This window comes from Nematostella vectensis, chromosome 8 (genome assembly GCF_932526225.1).
Source record: "Nematostella vectensis chromosome 8, jaNemVect1.1, whole genome shotgun sequence".
Lineage (NCBI taxonomy): Eukaryota > Metazoa > Cnidaria > Anthozoa > Actiniaria > Edwardsiidae > Nematostella > Nematostella vectensis.
Genome location: NC_064041.1, coordinates 5,751,948 through 5,772,341, shown reverse-complemented (window position 1 = coordinate 5,772,341; position 20,394 = coordinate 5,751,948). Strand labels below are relative to the sequence as shown.

Below are 20,394 nucleotides of genomic sequence, written 5' to 3'. Positions count from 1 at the left end.
GTGTTGTCCGCATATATTGACCCGATGATATTGTACTAATTTCATCCGTACCTAAAACCTTAACATATCAAAGTATCGTAAAACTTAGTGCATGCTATGTAGAAAAAGTATATATGAATACTGCTTTAGAGATATAATAAATTTTAATCCCTTCTTTTTGTTACAAATAAGATGAACTTGTTATCAACTACAGTTTTGCGTTTATAGCGTTAATGACGTTTCTCAGACGTTTATTTATCCTGCCGTAGTCTAAAGTATTAACCAGCTTGATAAAGATCTAAATCATATCTTGTAATTTTGACTTGTGTGTTAGTAGATGCCTTTTTCAATGTTGCCTAGGTTCTTGATCTGTTGGGAAAACACAACACATTATATAAGCCTCAGAGTGATTTCTGTGTACGTGCATGTCTTGTCAGCACGTCATTTACTCACTTGCTATCTAGAAGAGTGTCGTGAAACAACATGCGACTTGCACTAAGAAACACGTGACTTTTTGAGTTGCAAACTCGCGCCAAAATAAACACAAAAATTGCTGCGGCCGTGACTCCAGAAAAAAGGGCTTAAATTCATTAAAGGAAATTATAGGCCCTTTTTTGTTGGTTTATTCTAACAGTTTACTCAGCCTTGCCGTGTCTCTGTTCTTTCTGCGTGTACGTTTGTGTTCCAGGAGATAGACTCATCATTCTCACGTTGCGCGGGAGATTGGGTCGAGTTGATAGATGAACAGCATGCTGGGACAGTTTTAGGGGACGCAATTATTCCCAGGCGATGAACGATGCCAATGTTTTTTATGTTGTGTTCTAACTAATTATTATTCCGGGAGTTGAATTTAGCTCTCGTTCAGTATCACATCAACATGCTTACGACACCATTGAATTGAATCTTGTTGAATTGCGTCCCTTAAAATCGTCCCGGCATGCTGTTTGCTTATCAACTCGACTCAATTCCCGCGCAACGTTAGAATGGTAAATAAGCAAACAAACAAACGATAGATCAGATACGCCTCGACAGGTTATTGTTAAAAACAGGAAAAAGATCTGCTAACAAGATAGGGTGAAGTTAGTGCTTATTGGATGAGGAGCGAATCGTTTTTCTAGGCTAAATTACCTTTGTATCGTTAGGCACACTTGTATTTGACCTCGATGTACTTGAACGTGCCGACACACGGGTCACCGTACACCGAGTTCGAAGCATGAAGCGTGCACGAGGTCTTCCCTTGACACTCGGCATGGATCGCCGCAGAGCTGGAGACGCAATTCGTCGTTTTTATGGAAGGATGAGGGCAAACTGCAGCCCCGGCTGTACGCCCGTAGTTCGCGTACCAGATGCTTATCTTGGTTCCAGATGAGCATTGGAGTGACGCAGTCTGGTGCTCGCAAATGATGGCTTTGTGGGTTGCTGAAAGAGAATGGAGATATATGCCATTTCTTAGTAAGCCTCCGCGCGCGTTATCCGATGCAAGCGCGCGCACACACCGGTCAACAGCAGCAAGTAAGCTGCATTGCGAATGCTTAGTAAACTATATGACTTTAAATCATATGGCAATGACTGGCATTATATATGATAAAGTAAATGAATGGCATAATAAAATTTTGCAAAAAAAAGGGGGGGGGGCTGTATAAATATTAACAGTGGAAAGGAAGTTTTCTTTCCTTCTCTTCCCCCACGCGATCATATTCTACGCGATCATATTGATGCTGCGCACGCTTGAGGCGGCTGTTAACCCCGGTAACTCAAAACTTCAAGAGAAATGAAACACTTCAAGAAAGGCGTGGTTTAAAGAAGTGGAAATAATCAACAATTCTTGGAATTTGTTTGTTTGAAACACTGACACATCACACACCTTTTGGGTGACAAGTTCGCGCTCGCTCTTAATGAATCGGTCAGAAGGTTTGTATGTCAGAAGGGTTTATTTTCATTGAAAGATTTCTTTATCGTCTCTCTCTAGGCGTGGTTTAGAGAAGTGGAAATAATCACAAATTCTTGGAATTTGTTTGTTTGAAACACTGACACATCACACACCTTTTGGGTGACAAGTTCGCGCTATCGCTCTTAATGAATCGGTCAGAAGGCTTCTATGTCAGGAAGGGTTTATTTTCATTGAAAGATTTCTTTATCGTCTCTCTCTAACGTGATGCTCACGGCCTCAGTTTATTATGGGCCTTTCTGTGATTTACTTACAGCAAGGAGCGTCGCGCGGCCAGTCGCATTCCTTTGTCACGTCGTTCCAGTTGAGTCCCGCGGGACATGGCATCTCGTGCGCGATCCCGTTAGAGCACGTGATGTACATATCGCACTTGGATGGATGAGCATAGTTACCATCCGCCTTATCTTGACAGAAGTTACTCACACTCGCTACAAAGAAACAATGTGCTGTGAATCCGACTTGCGTGACACTGTTGTTTTGTTTTTGTTTAAAACTCCCATCATTTTGAAGAATAAAACTTACCCAGCATTGTTTGATATCGTAGAAATATAATCGAGTCGATTTTATTGTAGGATGGATTGAATCTCAGCATGATTAAAACGGATTTCATTCACATGCATGGGGTTTTCATAGCTTACAAAACCACGCATCACGCAGGATCGACTGGCTTTAAGCAGTAGCGAGTCTAGAGGGAGGGGGCTGGGAGCTACAGAAATGAAATGCTTTAAAAACTGAGTCCCTTGCCCGTTTTTAGTGCTGCAGCAAGCCCTTTCCCTTCTACTTCATGCTGCCCCTAAAGCAATCCTTGATCACTCCCTGGTCCTGTGTTGAATTTGCCTTGCATATGGCTTTTCAAAAGACAGTGGAACCTGGATTTTGCGATGTGCCTCGGGAGAAAGAAAATGTATCGTAAAATCGAGGTATCGTTAGAAAGAGGTCCTCGATTTGACAATATAAAGAAAAATCCAATGAAAATATAGTTGTAGCGAAGTCGTATTAGTTATGAAGTTTTACAAAATAATACTAGTACTAGTTATTTGTATTAAAAAAATAAAAATAGTACTAGTTACTCTGTAAATTGAATCTGCATTTAACAAGATCTGTCAAGTCAAGAAAACCGATGAACTGTACTGTACGTCAGTGCGGTGTCTTGAGCTTTTCTCTCTTCGTTGATATACAGAATCAGTAATATCATTGTATTGAGGTGAAAATTACGCTTGGGAAAACAGATTTGTATCATTTAAATCGAGATTATCGTTGTATCCAATATCGTAAGATCGAGGTAATTTCTTATACATTTCACTGTATTTTGGCCGGGAGAAAGGAACTATATCGTAGAATCGAGATTATCGTAAAATCCAGGTTCCACGTATCAAAACATGAAGCAGAATCTCTGTCGCTTGTAAAACACTACGTGTTGGCATGGCATAAGCAGCAAATCGCACGCAAGCATGTATACAATATCACGAGTTTGCATTCGTGGAAGCCATCTTGAATTCGCGCGCCTCGATACTGTTCAACGGCAAGTGTTAAAAAATTGTATCGTATTGTAAATGCTTTGTACTTTATCTCAATTTTGTTGACTTTGGTCTTTCATTGTTTTGTCATGCTCTTAATTAGTCTACAGACTTTTAAGGACAATGAAACACCTTCCCTTTCTTTGCGAAAGCGGAAGAGCTTCCCTTTCTTTGCCCCAAGAGCGGGCTCTGAAATTTGAAATGATTTTGATAAATCTCCGTTTAGTCATTATCAAGATACGGTAAATCCTAAATTACCATTACCTGATTGTGTCGAAAGCACAATGCAACTAAGTGTCAGAACACAGAGTGCAATCTTCATCTTCCTGTTAAATGCTTGATTCCTTCCTTGCTTTGCTTCTTCTGTGTAATCGATAATATCTGCAAGCATCGACCTATTCTTTTAATAGCTTGTCTTGGCTTTGCGCTGTCAAACATGTCAAAGTGGGCTGTCGAAACGCTACAAAAAGCCATGGCAGGTCTAGGCCTGTGTGCAGCCGGAAATAGTTCTATTAATGGAATTATTTCCGGCTGCACACAGGCTAAGCAACGCTAAGACAGGTCTAGTCCAGTACCAACTCCCCTACGCGACTCCGTCTACCTGTGGTGAAACTGACCGAGCCGCACATCAGATTTCAGGCACTGACTGGACTGTGAATTGTCGTGGGTGACTCCAGGCACTGACTGGACTGTGAATTGTCGCTGGTGATTTTAGGTACTGACTGGACTGTGAATTGTCGCGGGGGATTTTAGGTAGTGACTGGACTGTGAATTGTCGCTGGTGATTTTAGGTACTGACTGAACTGTGAATTGTTGTGGTTTCAGGTAGTGACTGGACTGTGAATTGTCGTGGGTGACTTCAGGCACTGACTGGACTATGAATTGTCGCTGGTGATTTTAGGTACTGACTGGACTGTGAGTTGTCGCGGGGGATTTTAGGTACTTACTGGAGACTGTGAGTTGTCGCGGGGGATTTTAGGTAGTGACTGGACTGTGAATTCTCGCGGGTGATTTTAGGTACTGACTGAACTGTGAATTGTCGCGGGTGATTTTAGGTACTTACTGGAGACTGTGAATTGTCGTGGGTGATTTCGGGTAGTGACTGGAATGTGAATTGTCGCGGGTGATTTTAGGTACTTACTGGACTGTAAATTGTCGCGGGTGATTTCAGGTAGTGACTGGACTGTGAGTTGTCGCGGGTGGGACAGTACTGAGTGCGGATTTTTTTTTTTTAAGCAAATTTTCTTTTAGGAACTCTGTGTATCTGACTTGAAGTTTCTTTATAACATTATCTCGCCGTTCAAAGTGAAAAGTCAAGAATCACTTTTTCGGAAATTTTCTTTCTTTTTTTTTGCATTCAGTGAAATTATCTCGGGAATCAAAAGGCCACCAAATGGTAATTAGTGAGTGCAAGTGTAATTCTGCAAGCAGATTTGAAGAATTGTTTAGAAAAATACTCAAAGCAAATGAAAAAGAGGATTGGAGCATTCCGAGCACCTGATCGCTTGAGAAATATTACGCGAGCTTCCTTAAAACAGTGAGTACATCCGATGCTATCCGATGCTATATTTGTAGTATGTAGGCCAAAAGGCATGGGAGGGGAGGGGAGGGGGCGTACTGACAGCATGTATTCGAGGGCTGCTCTAACTGAATGTAAATAGGGTCAGCGAAAGAAGGGCATGCTGAATATAAGTAAGCCTGTAGTCAGACGTCATTTGATATTTTTTTATTTGTGATTTACAATGGTTGTTTTTTCTCATTGCTACTAATATGGTTTTATTTTACAAAAAGCTTGTTTCTGTAACAGAAAGGTTGTGGATTAAAAAGAAATCAGTCTCAATTATTCTATTAGGCCTGACAAGAAGGCGGATTCAGGCTGAAACCCGACATGTTTTTTTGTTTGTTACTGGTTACATTTTTCTTCAAAACTGAGCCCATATAGTGGTCAAAATTAAATGTTAATGCGAACGAAAGAACTATTTTTCTAGCTATCTCCGTGGTGTGTATTTTTCCCATCTCTAGGCGTCTATTCTACTGGATCATCTACTGCGCTATCTGTGGGAGAAATCGTTAAGATTAGATTATTATCAGATAAAAGAAAGCGCAAAAGATTGACCTCAGTAATAACGTTATACCACAGAAAACCCAGCAGTAATAACGTTTTACCAAAGGAAAACCCAGCAAGAAAGCTTAGGACTCAACTAAGGAAGATGGATTGTCACAAATGCACACGAACCTCAAATATCACAGGGAACCCACACGAACCTCAAATACCACAGGAAAGCCTAGGACTCAGCTTAGAATTGAGATACATTGTCACACACGTACCTTAGATACCACAGGGAACCCAATAAGATGGCCTCGATGCATTGTTACACACGTACCTTAGATACCACAGGGAACCCAATAAGATATCCTAGATGCATTGTACCACACGTACCTTAGATACACTTAAACTTGACCTCGATGTACTTGAATGTGCCAGGGCAGGGGTCCCCGTACACCTCGTTTTTTGCGTACAGTCGGCACGCGTTACGTCCTTGACACGCGCACCGGATTAGCTGCGAGGAATAGTTCGAGTGGCAACGAACAGTGTGAATGGAAGAATGCGGGCAAATCTCCCGCCCGCGGGTCCGCCCGTAATTTGCATAGCCGATCGAGATCTTTTGGCCTCGTGGACACCGGAGTAGGCCGCTTTTGTGCTCGCAGAGTCTATACGTTCCTAAGGAAAGATGATTAGCCAATCTATGTACACCTATTTCAAATAAGGTTGCACTCCGAGAATCTGTGTATCGTAACTCGCAGTGCTTGATGGGTATCAAGTAAATAAGCGTAAATAAAATACAAATCCAGGTGTCAAAAGCTGTATCGTTTATACGGTACCCATAAGCCGACGCGGGCTACGACACATTGATTCTCGAGTGTAACCTTTCATGAAATAGGTGTATACATTTGAAGAAGTGCGCAAGTGCGTGATATTTTGTTGCATGCATGCATATGAATCATTAAATTAATATAACAATATAAATTTTAATTAAACTCAGTAACAGGCAAAAATACATGATGTCAATAAGCATGGTTATGTGACAATATTATGACATAATATTGTGCTCGACAATCAGGTCTATAGAAGAGCAAGGACCGCTTCTTTAAGAAAGTTCTACTCGTTTCCATAACTCGTTATTAGATTGTCCGAACTGACACAAAATAAATAAGAGATACAATACCTTGATAGTTAAAAAAAAAAAACACAGGAAATTTTCACGCGCAACTTTTTCTTTCTACTTCTTTCTAGCAGGCATTTTCGCACACCTATTCTTTTTTGCCTCAACAATAACGACTGTCAAAGTACGATTTTTTCTTGCAACTTGTTCCGGCCAGGAAAACGCGCGTTTTCCATACGTGTGAATGCCCCCTTTGCAATTGTTTTTCTTTTGTCAAAGTCACATGGAACGTAGAACACACTTCTACTTTATGTAACAAATTTTTAAAGGCGCAGCAATACATGTGGCATTGCACGTGCAAATTGCAATTTTTTTGTTGTTGTTGTTTTGCGCGACAAGTTGCACCAAGAGTAAGGTCTTTTAAGACGCTTAAAGGCGCTTTTCCCGTCAACTTACGAGTCTTGTGCAAGTAAACGCGTTTGGTGGCGAGAGGGTTCTCCATGGCGCCATCTGTTGAAATGAACAAAGGTCCAATAAGGCTTGTAAAAAAGAAAGTTTGATCAAATAAGCGCACATTGCTAGCAGGCGCGTGTCAAGGATTGGCTGAGGATGGGGGGAGGGGGTCGCAGTCATGGGTATCATAAGCAAAAGGGATAGTATTTGAAGATTCCTTAATAAGAAAATGACAAACCTCTTGGCCGTAACCTGCGCAATCCCCCTATGTACGCCGCTCACTGGAGCATGAAGGATTGGATTGAAGGCTAGCATAAACACCTCGTTTCCACGTATTTCTGTTTTCTCTTTAAAGAAATCCGATTTCCCTCCACTGTTCTTATGATTACCTTTTATGATTATCCCAAAGTGTCTTTTATAATTTACAATGAGTACTGCTATTGAACATTTTGAAGTTACACCAGTGATGAGCACATAAATATGACATCTGCAGTAATTTTTCTATTTTCTCACCACGCGCTATTGCTGGTGTTTCAAACTATTTGGTAATCTTGAAAGGATTACATGGCACGTGGTACTTACTGGCTCTGTTTTTGCTTGCATCGGCTGTCGTAGCCTCTAGCTCCTTCAGTAGAATGTCTAAACAAAGCAAATGTCGAAAAGCAATAAGCACTAAAGACATTTCACAACCGAGGGAGATGCATTGTTACAAATGCACACGTATCTCAGATACCACAGGGAAACCAGTAAGAAAGCCCTGGACTACACCGAGGAAGATGCATTGTTACAAATGCACACGTATCTCAGATACCACAGGGAAACCAGTAAGAAAGCCCTGGACTCTACCGAGGGAGATGCATTGTTACAAATGCACGTACCTCAGGTACCACAGGGAAACCAGTAAGAAAGCCCTGGACTCTACCAAGGGAGATGCATTGTTACAAATGCACGTACCTCAGGTACCACAGGGAAACCAGTAAGAAAGCCCTGGACTCTACCGAGGGAGATGCATTGTTACAAATGCACGTACCTCAGGTACCACAGGGAAACCAGTAAGAAAGCCCTGGACTCTACCGAGGGAGATGCATTGTTACAGATGCACACGTATCTCAGATACCACAGGGAAACCAGTAAGAAAGCCCTGGACTCTACCGAGGGAGATGCATTGTTACAAATGCACACGTATCTCAGATACCACAGGGAAACCAGTAAGAAAGCCCTGGACTCTACCGAGGGAGATGCATTGTTACAAATGCACACGTATCTCAGATACCACAGGGAAACCAGTAAGAAAGCCCTGGACTCTACCGAGGAAAATGCACACGTATGTCAGATACCACAGGGAAACCAGTAAGAAAGCCCTGGACTCGACCGAGGAAGATGCACACGTACCTCATATACCACAGGGAAACCAGTAAGAAAGCCCTGGACTCTACCGAGGGAGATGCATTGTTACAAATGCACACGTATCTCAGATACCACAGGGAAACCAGTAAGAATGCCTAGGACTCGACCGAGGGAGATGCATTGTTACAAATGCACACGTATCTAAGATACCACAGGGAAACCAGTAAGAAAGTCGAAAAGAGGAGTCAGCAATAAAGACATTTCACAATAGCCAGTTGGGCTATTTCGGACCAAAATAGCGATTTCACAAGAGAGTTTTTGTTGCGATCTTGAAGAAAAATTCTACGGCATAAAAATTGAAACGGCACTTCTACCGATGCATTTTATACTCCCAAATTGCCCCCTATACGAAGTGCAATAAAGTCCTCAATAAATGGCAATGGACAGTGGCAATGAATGATTTCAAAATATCTTTTAGAGCATTTTTGAAGACTTTCATTTTTGAAGACTTGCACTTCGTATAGGGGGCAATTTGGGATGAACAGGGCGCAAAAAGTATTTCTACGGAGCGATATTCTGACTACCCTGAGTCATTCCTTAAAAGAAAGTTTATCGGCGAACTGCGAATCGGAGTATAAAATCCATCGGTAGAAGTGCCGTTTCAATTTTTATGCCGTAGAATTCAAACCAATATTGTTCTTAGATGTTTAGCAAAAATATTACTTCAATTTCGTGGACGAAAATCATTTCATTTTTACCTGAGGTACCAAAGTACCGAAGTTCCATCGGTAATGTTTTGCGAGCGGAAGTCAAATTGGCTCACAGAGCGAAGTAAATCTATCCGTAAAAATTTTTATCGGGCCGTATTCATAACAAAACGAGGCCGAAAAGTAAAACAATTAGTAGTCTGCAGCACATAAATGTGGTTGGTTTTCCCATATCTTGTAAAACGGCTTTGTAGGAAGGATTTTTCTCCAAGACCACCATACAAACTCTTCCGCTAAATCGCCCATTTGGTCCGATTCGATCGATTCGACCCTGCGTCTCCCAGCCTTTTTTTTTCTTAAACTCTGAACTGGCTTATTAGAGGACAAATATCTCCAGTTTTGCATCGCAATTTGGAATTCAGCCATTCAAGAGCTAATTAAAAAAAAAAATACCTTATCATCAACTTATCCCGGACTTAGGCGAGGAACCAGGATGTGTGGGTTGTGTGGGTGAGGGCAATCTATCATGCGTGCCAAGACTCACCATCATCGAGATCTGCATCAGTGCTTCCTTTCGGCGGAGGTGGGTCTCTCGACCAGGCTTGCGGGTCACTCGACCAGGCTTGCGGGTCACTCGACCAGGCTTGCGGGTCACTCGACTTGTCCTGCGGGTCACTCGACCAGGCTTGCGGATCACTCGACTTGTCTTGAGGGTCACTCGACCAGGCTTGCGGGTCACTCGACCAGGCTTGCGGGTCACTTGACCAGGCTTGCGGGTCACTCGACCAGGCTTGCGAGTCACTCGACCAGGCTTGCGGGTCACTCGACCAGGCTTGCGGGTCACTCGACTTGTCTTGAGGGTCACTCGACCAGGCTTGCGGGTCACTCGACCAGGCTTGCGGGTCACTCGACCAGGCTTGCGGGTCACTTGACTTGTCTTGAGGGTCACTCGACCAGGCTTGCGGGTCACTCGACCAGGCTTGCGGGTCACTCGACTTGTCCTGCGGGTCACTCGACCAGGCTTGCGGGTCACTCGACTTGTCTTGAGGGTCACTCGACTTGTCCTGCGGGTCACGAGTCGACCAGGCTTGCGGGTCATTCGACCAGGCTTGTAGATCATTTGTTTGCGCTGAGTCACCGGATGCTAAAAAAAAAACGGTAATTAAAAGACCAGGCTAATATCTGTATATTAACTACTTATTACCCGAGCGCGAGGTTTGTAAGAGAAATATTAGACCGTGGTCTTTAATGTACGGTCCAAGGCCGAAAGCCGTGCAGAAAAGACCAGGTCTGATATTTTTCTGTACAAACCGAGCAAGCGAGGTTAATAAAAGTTTTATTATATTGCTTTTACAATTTAAAATGACGAGAAAACAAGTCAATATCGATTAGTTTATCGATCGGTTTCAAAAAGGCGGGAAAACGAGAAACCCTCGCCGCACGGTCAACTAAAAAAGGTAAAAGAGTAAAACATTCAACAATATAAGACGACAAGATACTTAACAGGCCTTGGATGTTGTTCTAAGTAGACCTTTCTCAGACGTAAATGAAGGAATGATCCGTGGGCCCAAATGAATGGAAGTTGAACCAAAAGGATTTACTTGTTTTATTTGCCGTTCACTGTCATTTTCATCGTTGTGACAAGCACCGTTATATAATTCAATGAGCAACGGGCTATTTCTTCTTATTTTCACCTATTGGAAGCTACAGGCTTTATCCCGAAGGTGCTGTAGATCCAAACAATAAAAAAGAAAGCTCAGATGTCAGTCTTCACGGCATGAATGGATTGTTTGGTGTGAAAACTCCACTGTATGTAGAGAACAAACTTCTGAAGTAAAAGAAAACTCAATTCACTTTTGCTGCTTTATGATGTTTTGATGGAAATATTGCATTTAATAGAAGCTGTATTTACTCTTTGGGTTATTTGCACCTCTTGCTTTTTATTCATTTGTTTGTTTGTCCGATATAAATAAGCTTTGTATTTATTGGCTATTGGCGCCGGCTCGTTTTTTTTCATGTCAAACTTTTCAGGATAATAAAACTCTTCGTCGCCCATTATCAACTTTTAAGACCTGTTATTTGTTTGTTTGTTTGTTTTTGTAGCTACTGCGCATGTGCGAGTAGCTACTATGTCATCACGCAGAAAAAAAAAATAAAAAAGTGAGATTTGCCGCAAGGTTTGCTGGGAAAATTTGACCTCGGATACACTTCGGGATATGATCGTTACGAAGCGCCAGCCTAGAATCGCTTTATAAAAAAAGAAAATATCTAAATAATTAAAAGCTTTAGGGTTTTGTTAAATAATTTTTACATATTCGCTTCTACGGCAGCTTGGTTTGATAAACTCGAATGCGGCTGCATTCCATTCACATTCCGTGTGAATCGTTCAAACTTTACGTCAAGTTATTGATTTATAAAGAGTTTTCAATACGTGCCCAAAGACACGATCTCATGAACACGCTCTCATTTGGTATTTAAGCTCTAGTTTTTTCGCCCGTATCCGATTCCTTTTGACATTAAAGCCGCATTATCACCAGTTTACTTCCGGTCGATTACGTAACAATCTCCGATGATTTTTAACGGAAAACGCGAAAAATATTCCAAAATATTGAAAGCAGTGTGTTTATTGGAAGTTTCTTTGGGGATGTGATTGATAATTTAGAGCGGATGGCCTGTTTAAAATCTCGGATTTTAAAAGATTCTTTTGTCTTTTAACAGTTGAGGTTTCCGTCGGACCTCCGGAAGCAAACTGGTGACAATGCGGCTTTAAGTCAAGCTTAATTGCAAAGCTTTATTGAGGTTCTCTGTAAGTTCAAACATATTAACGTAAATAAAAACATGCACCAAATGCAAGGAAACACATGCAATCAATCAAGAGCACAAAAGGAACTTGTCCAGAAAATTCTAAAATGTGAATATTCGATAGCCAGGAAAAAACTGGTTTCCGTTGCTAAGAGCTACCGATTGGGGAGCGCATCCGATAACTGCAAAATTTGCAAACTGCAGTGATCCAAACATTTCATGTAAGAACAGCAAGAAAATTGCCTCACATTTCCGCAACTTCGGTTTACAGATGACTCCGGCGTCTTCTGAATGCTGACAGGTTTGCTGATGTTCAAGAAAACTTCTCCTGCAAAGCCCAATATTGCTTTCTCGTCCCTTGCACTGGACATCGGTCAGCCAAATATTCCCTTTTCCCTGCCCAAAGAACGCCTCCCTCTTAGCGGCCAGCGCACCCGGGTAGCCAAGCTGACGACAGACGACATTAGCATCCAAAATGCCCCACTGATAATCACAGATTGTGCCCCATCGTCGGGAGTAGTAAACTTCAACACGGCCTTCTCTACGGGATTTGCCTCCGGCCAGACGAACACGCAACCGTACTAGGCATAAGTAACAAATTGAAGATTTGCGTTAGGACAGGGAAAGTCTACTCCCATGTCATTTTTTTTCGTCAGTTTTTTTTCATCCCCATCCGTCCGTCAGTCCGTAAGTCTTTCAGTTCGGCAGTCCGTAATTCCATCTGTCCGTAAGTCAATCTGTCTGTAAGTGTATCCGGAAGTCCTTTGTCAGTTCGTCCGTTCGTAATTCCATCTGTCCGTATGTTAATCTGCCTGGCCGTAAAGTCCATTTTCTGTCTGTCCGTAAGTTTATCTGTCTATCTGTCCGTAACTCAAGCTGTCTAGCCGTCCGCAAGTCCCTCCGTCTGTCCGTAGGTCAATCTGTCAATTGCCGGTCCGCAAGTCCATCCGTCTGTCCGTAAGTTAATCTGTCTGTCTGCCTTTTTATAATCACAAGCATATCGTCACCGCATTCTTTATAACGCTCATTATTATTTAGTCAATACCTGGTTTTATTCTTCGCTTGCAGATGACACCCGCAGACCGACAACTCCATTCCCTTTGTCTCTCCCATAAAATTGGACAGAATCCGATGTTCCGCTCATCTCCATAGCACATGATTTTTTCAAATAATACTGGCCCTATAAAAACACACACAATATGATCACTCCAAGTGGGATATCGTTTTCTGGGTCTACCTTGTGCCCCAGAGGTTATTGGACATCGGGGGGGAGGGGTCAAGAACAGATTTGCGGTTGCCTTGTCGCGGTCTACCGCTTGGCCTATAACTTAAGGCCTGGGAATAACAACCTTCCTTTACCCAAGATACCCCGACTTTTCAACAAAAATCTCGATCCGTCTCCCTGGTCACTAACATTTCCCCGTTCCCTGTAGCTCAACTCAGTTTCCAGCCTAAAATAAAGGCTTATCCTAATTCCAGTTTCTTTCTTTCAGGAACCTGTTATTTACCTTTGCCCTGGCCATAGGCTCCGCTCAGCAGAGCATCGGTGGCGTATGAGTAGCCAAGCTGCCTGCAGGCCACGTTAGCAGAGTTGATGTTCCAACCACTGTGCCCCTCGTCACAAATGGTTCCCCACGTGTTGTTGTACAGCACCTCAACGCGGCCATAGTATCCCCCGGACAGACGCACTTGCAGGGCTGTTGAAAAAATACAGTGAAACAGGGACGCTATTTTCGTTAAAAAAAATCAGGTGACTTTAACTCCGCGATTTTGAGATTTTAGGACAATATCAAGCAATATAATAATCAAGCAAAACAAGTGGGATCAAAACTATGGAACAAATTGTAACATGAGTTGGCTAAATTTAGTTCCACAAAAATCTAACATACAGTTCAGAAATGAAACTCAACCCCTTATGGTACTTGTGTACATTATAGGACGGGCTAAATACATAAAGTTCATGAAGCGGCTACTATTTTACCCAAAGGCTTTTTGAGTACTCACTTTATCAAATTCAATTTTCACCCTATCTTAGCGATTTTGTTTATAATCACGAAATTCGCGAATTTAAAGTGACGCAAAAATAAACTGTAATAAGGTACCTGCAGTTGAACAGGCAATCAAGACCTTTAGAATTTCAAAGTTTATTTCTAGGGTAAGCTAGAACAATCATAACACTTTTATCGGTAACAATCCAGAAGGACAGATCAAAGCATAATCTTTGCTATAAATTCTGAACATTTATCTGAAATTTCAGAAAAAAATCCATTTTTAAGACCATTAGCAAACTTTTTTCCAAATTTAAGACCCTTTTAAGGCCTTAAAATAAGATTTACAAAAATTTATGACTGTTTTCTTTTTATGCATTATTTTGGGTTGAAAACCAATGCAAATTTGGTCTAATGAGAACTTATGGTTGAATCTATCGACCTTTTTTCAAAAATCTTTTTTTAATTGCATTTCACTATGAAATGGCTCTCCATAGACATCTAAGCGAGGAATCGGAAAACCGTCAAACACCCCCTACGGAAAAGCAATTGGTCGATTTTGTACCCCAAGAGATAGCAGAATCAGAAAAATCCTTCAACACCCTCTAAGCGATAGCAGCTGGTCGAAATTTTATACCCTAAAGATAGGACAATCATCACCGTCTGCTACCTTACTGGAGAGTCCCCCCCTCCCCTAGGGCTTTTTCAATTACAAGGTCGTATTTAAAGAATAGTTTCATAGTCAGGCATTTTTTTTTTTTTTATTGCTGCCGGTGTTTTTTTTTTTTTTTTTTTTTTTTTTTTGCCTTGTGATATTGGCATAACCGGAATAACAGGCTACCATGTTTATTTTCTTCACATATGAAGAAAACATTGTCGTTTGAGGGACTGGTACAGGACTCTTAATAAGTTTCTTTTCAGATACTTTTCTCCATTGACTAAAGATGGTCACAGTCACTGTTTTTTTTTTCTTCTGATTACAAGTCATAATGTTTACGAAGCACCTGTGGTACGGCAACCTTAAAAATGCCAATAATCGTGCAGTTTTTCCAAATAAGGAATATATTAGTTTGCTTATATGGAAGTTACCGCGTTTGGCAAAAACGATATGCAAAATCTTGATATGCAAAATCCATCCTGACCCGGAGATACTCCTATTTGTGCACGTTTAAAGATCTGGGACAACACTCATATCATAACCACATGAAAAATACCTATATTTATTCACCCTAAACTAAATTTTAAGCTTGATATGTTCGAAACCTTTAGCGGCCCAGATCCATGGTTCAATTTACCATGTATTATGAAAAAAAATAATAAGAATTTATAAAGTTCACCTTTGCCAAGTGACCGCGCCTGCCGCTGACGTGTTTTGGCCTGTGGTCTGTGGCTCGTCGCATCTAAACTCGCGGTCACTTCAAGAAAAAGAAACGAATACAGTATTAAGGATTTTAATATATTTCTAGAATATGGTGTCCGCGAAATATACGGAGGGTTGTGTGAGGAGGGTTAGAAAATATACAGTACATAAGCTCAGCAATTCGAATACCCCGTAAGTAAGTATCGACATTTTATAAAGCTCGAACTGAGCTTGATTTCCCTGGGATTTGGCCCTTATTTTTTGGTTTATTTTTCGATCGCTTCAGCCGGTATTTCTCTAGCTAAGGAAACGAAGAGGCAAGAACGAAAACGAGATGGAAGAAATAAAGGAAGACAAAAGCGGGTTAAAAGAAAAGAAGAAGTTCTTATCCTTCCTTCTTATCTCCCTTTCCTTCTCCGTTTGCGTCTACTTGGCACTAATTTTCTAACGCGCGATAAGCACCGTACGTCTTCGCTTACTTCCCTAGTGAAAATAGATTATTTTTATCTCGTTGTTCAAAGTGCAAACGGTATACATCAAATCTCAAATTGCAGTTCCAAGAGCGAAAGGTGATTATTGGAAATACAGTATTCGATGATCCTTCAATAAGAAATGATCCACTTTTTGGCAGCCAAGAGGGGGTGGGGTGGGGGGGTGGGGGGGTGGGGGGGGCGCAGTCATAGGTGTCATATGGAAAAAGGAAAATATTTGACGATCATTCAATAAGAAACGAGCCACTTTTTGGCAGCCAAGAGGGGGTGGGGTGGGGGGGGTGGGGAGGGGGTGGGGGGGTGGGGTGGGGTGCGCAGTCATAGGTGTCATATGGAAAAAGGAAAATATTTGACGATCATTCAATAAGAAACGAGCCACTTTTTGGTACGCGTCTTGTATTTTCCCTTGTGTTTTTGTATATAACCATAGGTACTTCAAGCTCACAGTGTGTGATAACGTTACGTTGTGACACCTTACTTTTTACTTGGTTGTCGTGTCTTCAATGTAGTCTGGATAAAATTCTAAGCAATTCATGCGATTAGTTTGCGAGTTATAACCAGAATTTCAAATGTTACAGAATCAGACTGAATACACTCTTTTTTTTTTTTTTATAAGAACGTCTTATTTTCAGTTCTTACTTTTAGGACATTTTAAGGCTGAATATGTTCTTGACGATGTTCATAAATTTGTAGATTTAATGTATATAAGAATAGATTGCCCAATGAATTATAAGGAAGAGAAGTACACTAATGATATAGCAATAATAAGGTTGTTACTATGAGCTCAATTTGTCGATTCTGCATTTTAGAACGCATCAGAACTAAAGAATAATTTTTTTTATGCTATCTGAGCCTCGGCCTTGTTCTTCATGCACTAGTCATTTGAAACCCCCACCCCCATGGTCCCGGGGAAGTGTAGGGTTAACATGGGGGTTTAGAGCACGTTTGAACAAAAAATTTGTCCCGAGGGGGTGGGAGAATTGACAGTTTTTTTACTCTAAGACTTGTCCCCACCAAAGAGGCTTGGGGACAAATGAATAACATCACAAATGTACTTTGCAAAAGCCATGTCACTTTCTGGTTTGAGACTGTTTCTCTTCTGTAGCAAGCATTTCCATGTATCAGCGTGTAGCAAGCTGCATGGTGCAATGTGCAAAAACGAATATGAATGATAACTAACGCCAGATGAGGGTAATTATTTTTCCAATTTTTTGGTAACGTTTTCTTAATAGTTATTAGTACAAATGCACTCGCTGAAGTGTATTGGCTTGGAAACGTAATAGCTTATTTTATATGACTTGTTGTCGGGTAGTTGCCTTTAGTTGGCATCCCGAGGGGTAGGGGCATTTGACTGCATTTTTTCCCCTTGGGGTGGGGGCTTTCCCCGGGACCATGGGGGAAGAGGTTTCAGTTGACTAGTGAATATAACTTGGTAAAATCTCAATCTGGACGTTCTTATAAAAAAAGAGTGTATCACAACGCAAACAAAAGCCATCTTTTTGCACTTGAAATGCGAAGCGAGAATTTATTTCACTGTCGAACACGAAGCGAATGAGGATATTTTTTTTTAGCGGGCCGCCAAAAAATTACGCGGCCGGGGACGGGAAATATTTGCTATTTTCTAATTGGCTTTATTATCCTGAATGACAATAATCCTGTCCTACCAGAATTCCCTAATCAAATGTGCTCTCTGATTCCCTTTACCATATTCTCCTGTCTTACCCTTGAAGTTTTTCCCTTTAGTTGTTCTTTGTGGTTTTTGTGCTATAAGTGGAGACATTTAGCTGATTATAGTGGTTTATGGTTCCTCGAGGGTCACGCATGATGGAACGGATTAGTCCAGACTCTATCTGTCACGCGAAGAGTCACAACATAACGGATCACACACTGTGACCTTGGGGTGCCTGTGTTATAACGACCTCGAAATCCTTTTCCTCGCAGCCGTTCTGGACTCGTCACGCTAGGCGGCGCGTGAGCGTCAGCCATTATGCCTGGTGCACACTAGTGACATAACGACATAACGACATGCATGCGCGTGCACCCTTATGTTCACCCTTATGTTCATATGTTCAAGTGTGAATAATTCGACATTTTGGCATAAGCCCAACATAACGACATGAACATAACGACATAAAAGAAAAAACATGTTTTTTCTTTCATGTCATTATGTCCATGTTTTGTTATGTTGTGCGTGTCGTGCGCGCACCTTTATTGTTATCTCGTTTTGTCACTAGTGTCACTTGGCATAATCGGCGCTTGAGCACCAGTAATGCCTGGTGCACATTAGTGACATAACGACATAACGACATGGGCGCGCGCACTATGTTTAGCCCGACACAACGACATGGACATATAACGGCATAAGAGAAAAAAAACATGTTTTTTCTGTTATGTCATTATGTCCATATCGTTATGTCGGGCTTATGTCATAACGGCTGACGGGGCCCCTAGCGTGACGATTCCAGAACGGCTTAGATGGAGACTTTGTTTCCATACAATGCAAAGTAGTATAATAAAATATGTTTTTGCGTACAGTACCCTTTCCTAAAAAACATTTGATATAATCAATCTTTTACAGTATTAATCCTGTACTCAAAACACATAAATTACACTTTGTGAAATGATAGGAGTTTTCAAAATTTATATAAACCAAACCAGCAGTGTGATGTTAACTTTGCCGATTGTGATTAGGTACTTGTAGGTTGCTATCAACTTTCAGCTTGAATTATGGTCAAGATCTGATTTGAAGTTCTTGGCGGCATTTGTCTTTATCAACGTATCTCAAACTGGTCTTAGGCCAAGTAAAACTGCAAAACGATAGAGATGATAATAATAACAATAAAAACTTACATGCACAAGCCATTATTAGCAGAAATGCCAGGGAAGAGTAGTTTCCATTCATTGTCGAAGTGTGGATGAAGGCTATTCAGCTCTTTTCTAAACCTTTCGCTTCAGCCGTTAACTTCGAATAACGATTCAGCGTTGGAACACCCCTTTATAAAGCCGGATCAGCGGGGTGTCAGATTACCAAATTCCTCTATTTCAGATATTTACGTTACGTGTACTTGGAAATAGACGAATAAATATTTGCACTACTACAGCCTCTTCGAAGCGTTCAACTTAAGCTAAGAGTAGGTCATCAACTGTCAAAGACTTTGCAAGCTTTGGCGGAGTTCAAAACTTCATTTAGCTTACTGCACAAGCTTTCGTTTTAAAATGTCGTTAAAGTTTCGTTTGCGCGCCATGTTCGTTGTGGTATCAGCGGGCGAGATATGCAACGCGACACTCATTATCACTTCATGTTGTGATGAGTGAGAAAGAGGATCAGAATGTTTACAAAAAACAATCCAGGAAAACAACTCACTTTATTTTAGTCAATGGGAGTCGGTAGAAAGACATTGGTCTGTCTGATTAAATTTTACATGTGTTTTCTGGGCGCCTTTAGGAAATTAATAGGATACAAACTTAATTAAAGTACTAAGCATATATTTCAGAGTTCAAGAGGGCTTTCATATCTCGTGTGTAAACGAATTTAGCCTAGAGGTATATATAATCGCCAAACTAACGATTGCATGTGATACCGACTAGTTATTTTACCAAAAAACTGTAACGTATTGTGTAGTTCCAGAAATATCCATACCCCCCCCCCCCCCCCATTGAGGGGGTTTGAAATTCCGGGGGGGGGGGGGTTTAAACGCCCAGAAATTTCCAGAGGGGAGGGAGGGGGGGGGGGGAAATGCCCTTTTTTTCTTAACAGTTACTGTATTTATTTTTTTCCAGGGGGTTGGAAATTCTAGAGGGGTGGGGGGTCACACCACCCCCCTCAATAGGGGGGGGGGGGGGTATGGATATTTTCTGGAACTACACATTGTTCTTTTCACAGTTTAGTTTAATAAATCTAGACGACCATCAAGACGAACTTATTACAAATGAGACGAGGTTGGCAGGTGGCAGGTTATTAAGTGACTTCGCAGCAACTTTCTTGAATTTGGTATTTTGCTAGGATGACAAAATGGCGGTAGACAAAGAACTTTTTACAGAGCAAGTCAGTAGTACTCTAGTGCACAGTGAGGAGATAAGCGCTGTCAGCAGATCAAACCAAAGCAGGAAGTTGGTCATGTAGGCAAGTCCCCCCACCAATATTTTCAGAAATCATATCACATTTATGTATACATACTCGCAAGGATAGTTTGGCTATCCGACGGAGTTTTAGACTAGCAAAGGTCGCATGCGTGATCCGCACAATTGGCATCACGCTAGCCCGGTCGCAGCTCTAGATCCGACATGGATCTAAGCTGTGGTTTAAAGCACTTCGTTCGAGTCGAAGTCGCCCTGCAGTTTTTTGCCGATGAAGTTTAACTGAGGCAAACCGGCTATGCCATGCTGACGAGTCCTAATAAGGACGAAACAGCTGTCCATGGTTGCCGAACTGCACGGGTAATAGACTGTGCTAGCGTCCCGTCTTGGTCCGACTGGTGCCAATGTGCGTATGCTAGTGTGATTTTAAAGTCCACATCAATCAACAGCTGTTTTTTTTTTCTAATGGGGTAAAAAGCCTGGGGCGACGTTAGGGACTTAGCTCCATTTCCAAGATGGCTGACAGCAAAATCGTAGTAAACACGAATTCATGCAAGTTCA

The 20,394-nt window shown here is 41.6% G+C and overlaps 1 protein-coding gene across 1 annotated transcript in view; it reads right to left on the bottom strand.

Annotated features, from left to right (window-relative positions):
• Window positions 1-18,757, bottom strand: part of LOC5506148 — a 22,305-nt gene extending 3,548 nt beyond the window's left edge. Inside the window, exons 1-13 of the mRNA XM_048731564.1 lie at window positions 18,607-18,757; window positions 15,243-15,320; window positions 13,426-13,614; window positions 12,963-13,097; window positions 12,166-12,498; window positions 9,660-10,259; window positions 7,644-7,700; window positions 7,065-7,118; window positions 5,889-6,166; window positions 3,709-3,844; window positions 2,182-2,355; window positions 1,126-1,398; window positions 690-731 (exon numbers count right to left, since the gene is read on the bottom strand). Of these exons, the coding sequence (XP_048587521.1) occupies window positions 690-731; window positions 1,126-1,398; window positions 2,182-2,355; window positions 3,709-3,844; window positions 5,889-6,166; window positions 7,065-7,118; window positions 7,644-7,700; window positions 9,660-10,259; window positions 12,166-12,498; window positions 12,963-13,097; window positions 13,426-13,614; window positions 15,243-15,320; window positions 18,607-18,658 (2,401 nt within the window). The 5' untranslated portion in view covers window positions 18,659-18,757. The remainder of the gene's footprint in view (window positions 1-689; window positions 732-1,125; window positions 1,399-2,181; window positions 2,356-3,708; window positions 3,845-5,888; window positions 6,167-7,064; window positions 7,119-7,643; window positions 7,701-9,659; window positions 10,260-12,165; window positions 12,499-12,962; window positions 13,098-13,425; window positions 13,615-15,242; window positions 15,321-18,606) is intronic.
• Window positions 18,758-20,394: the final 1,637 nt, after the last annotated feature.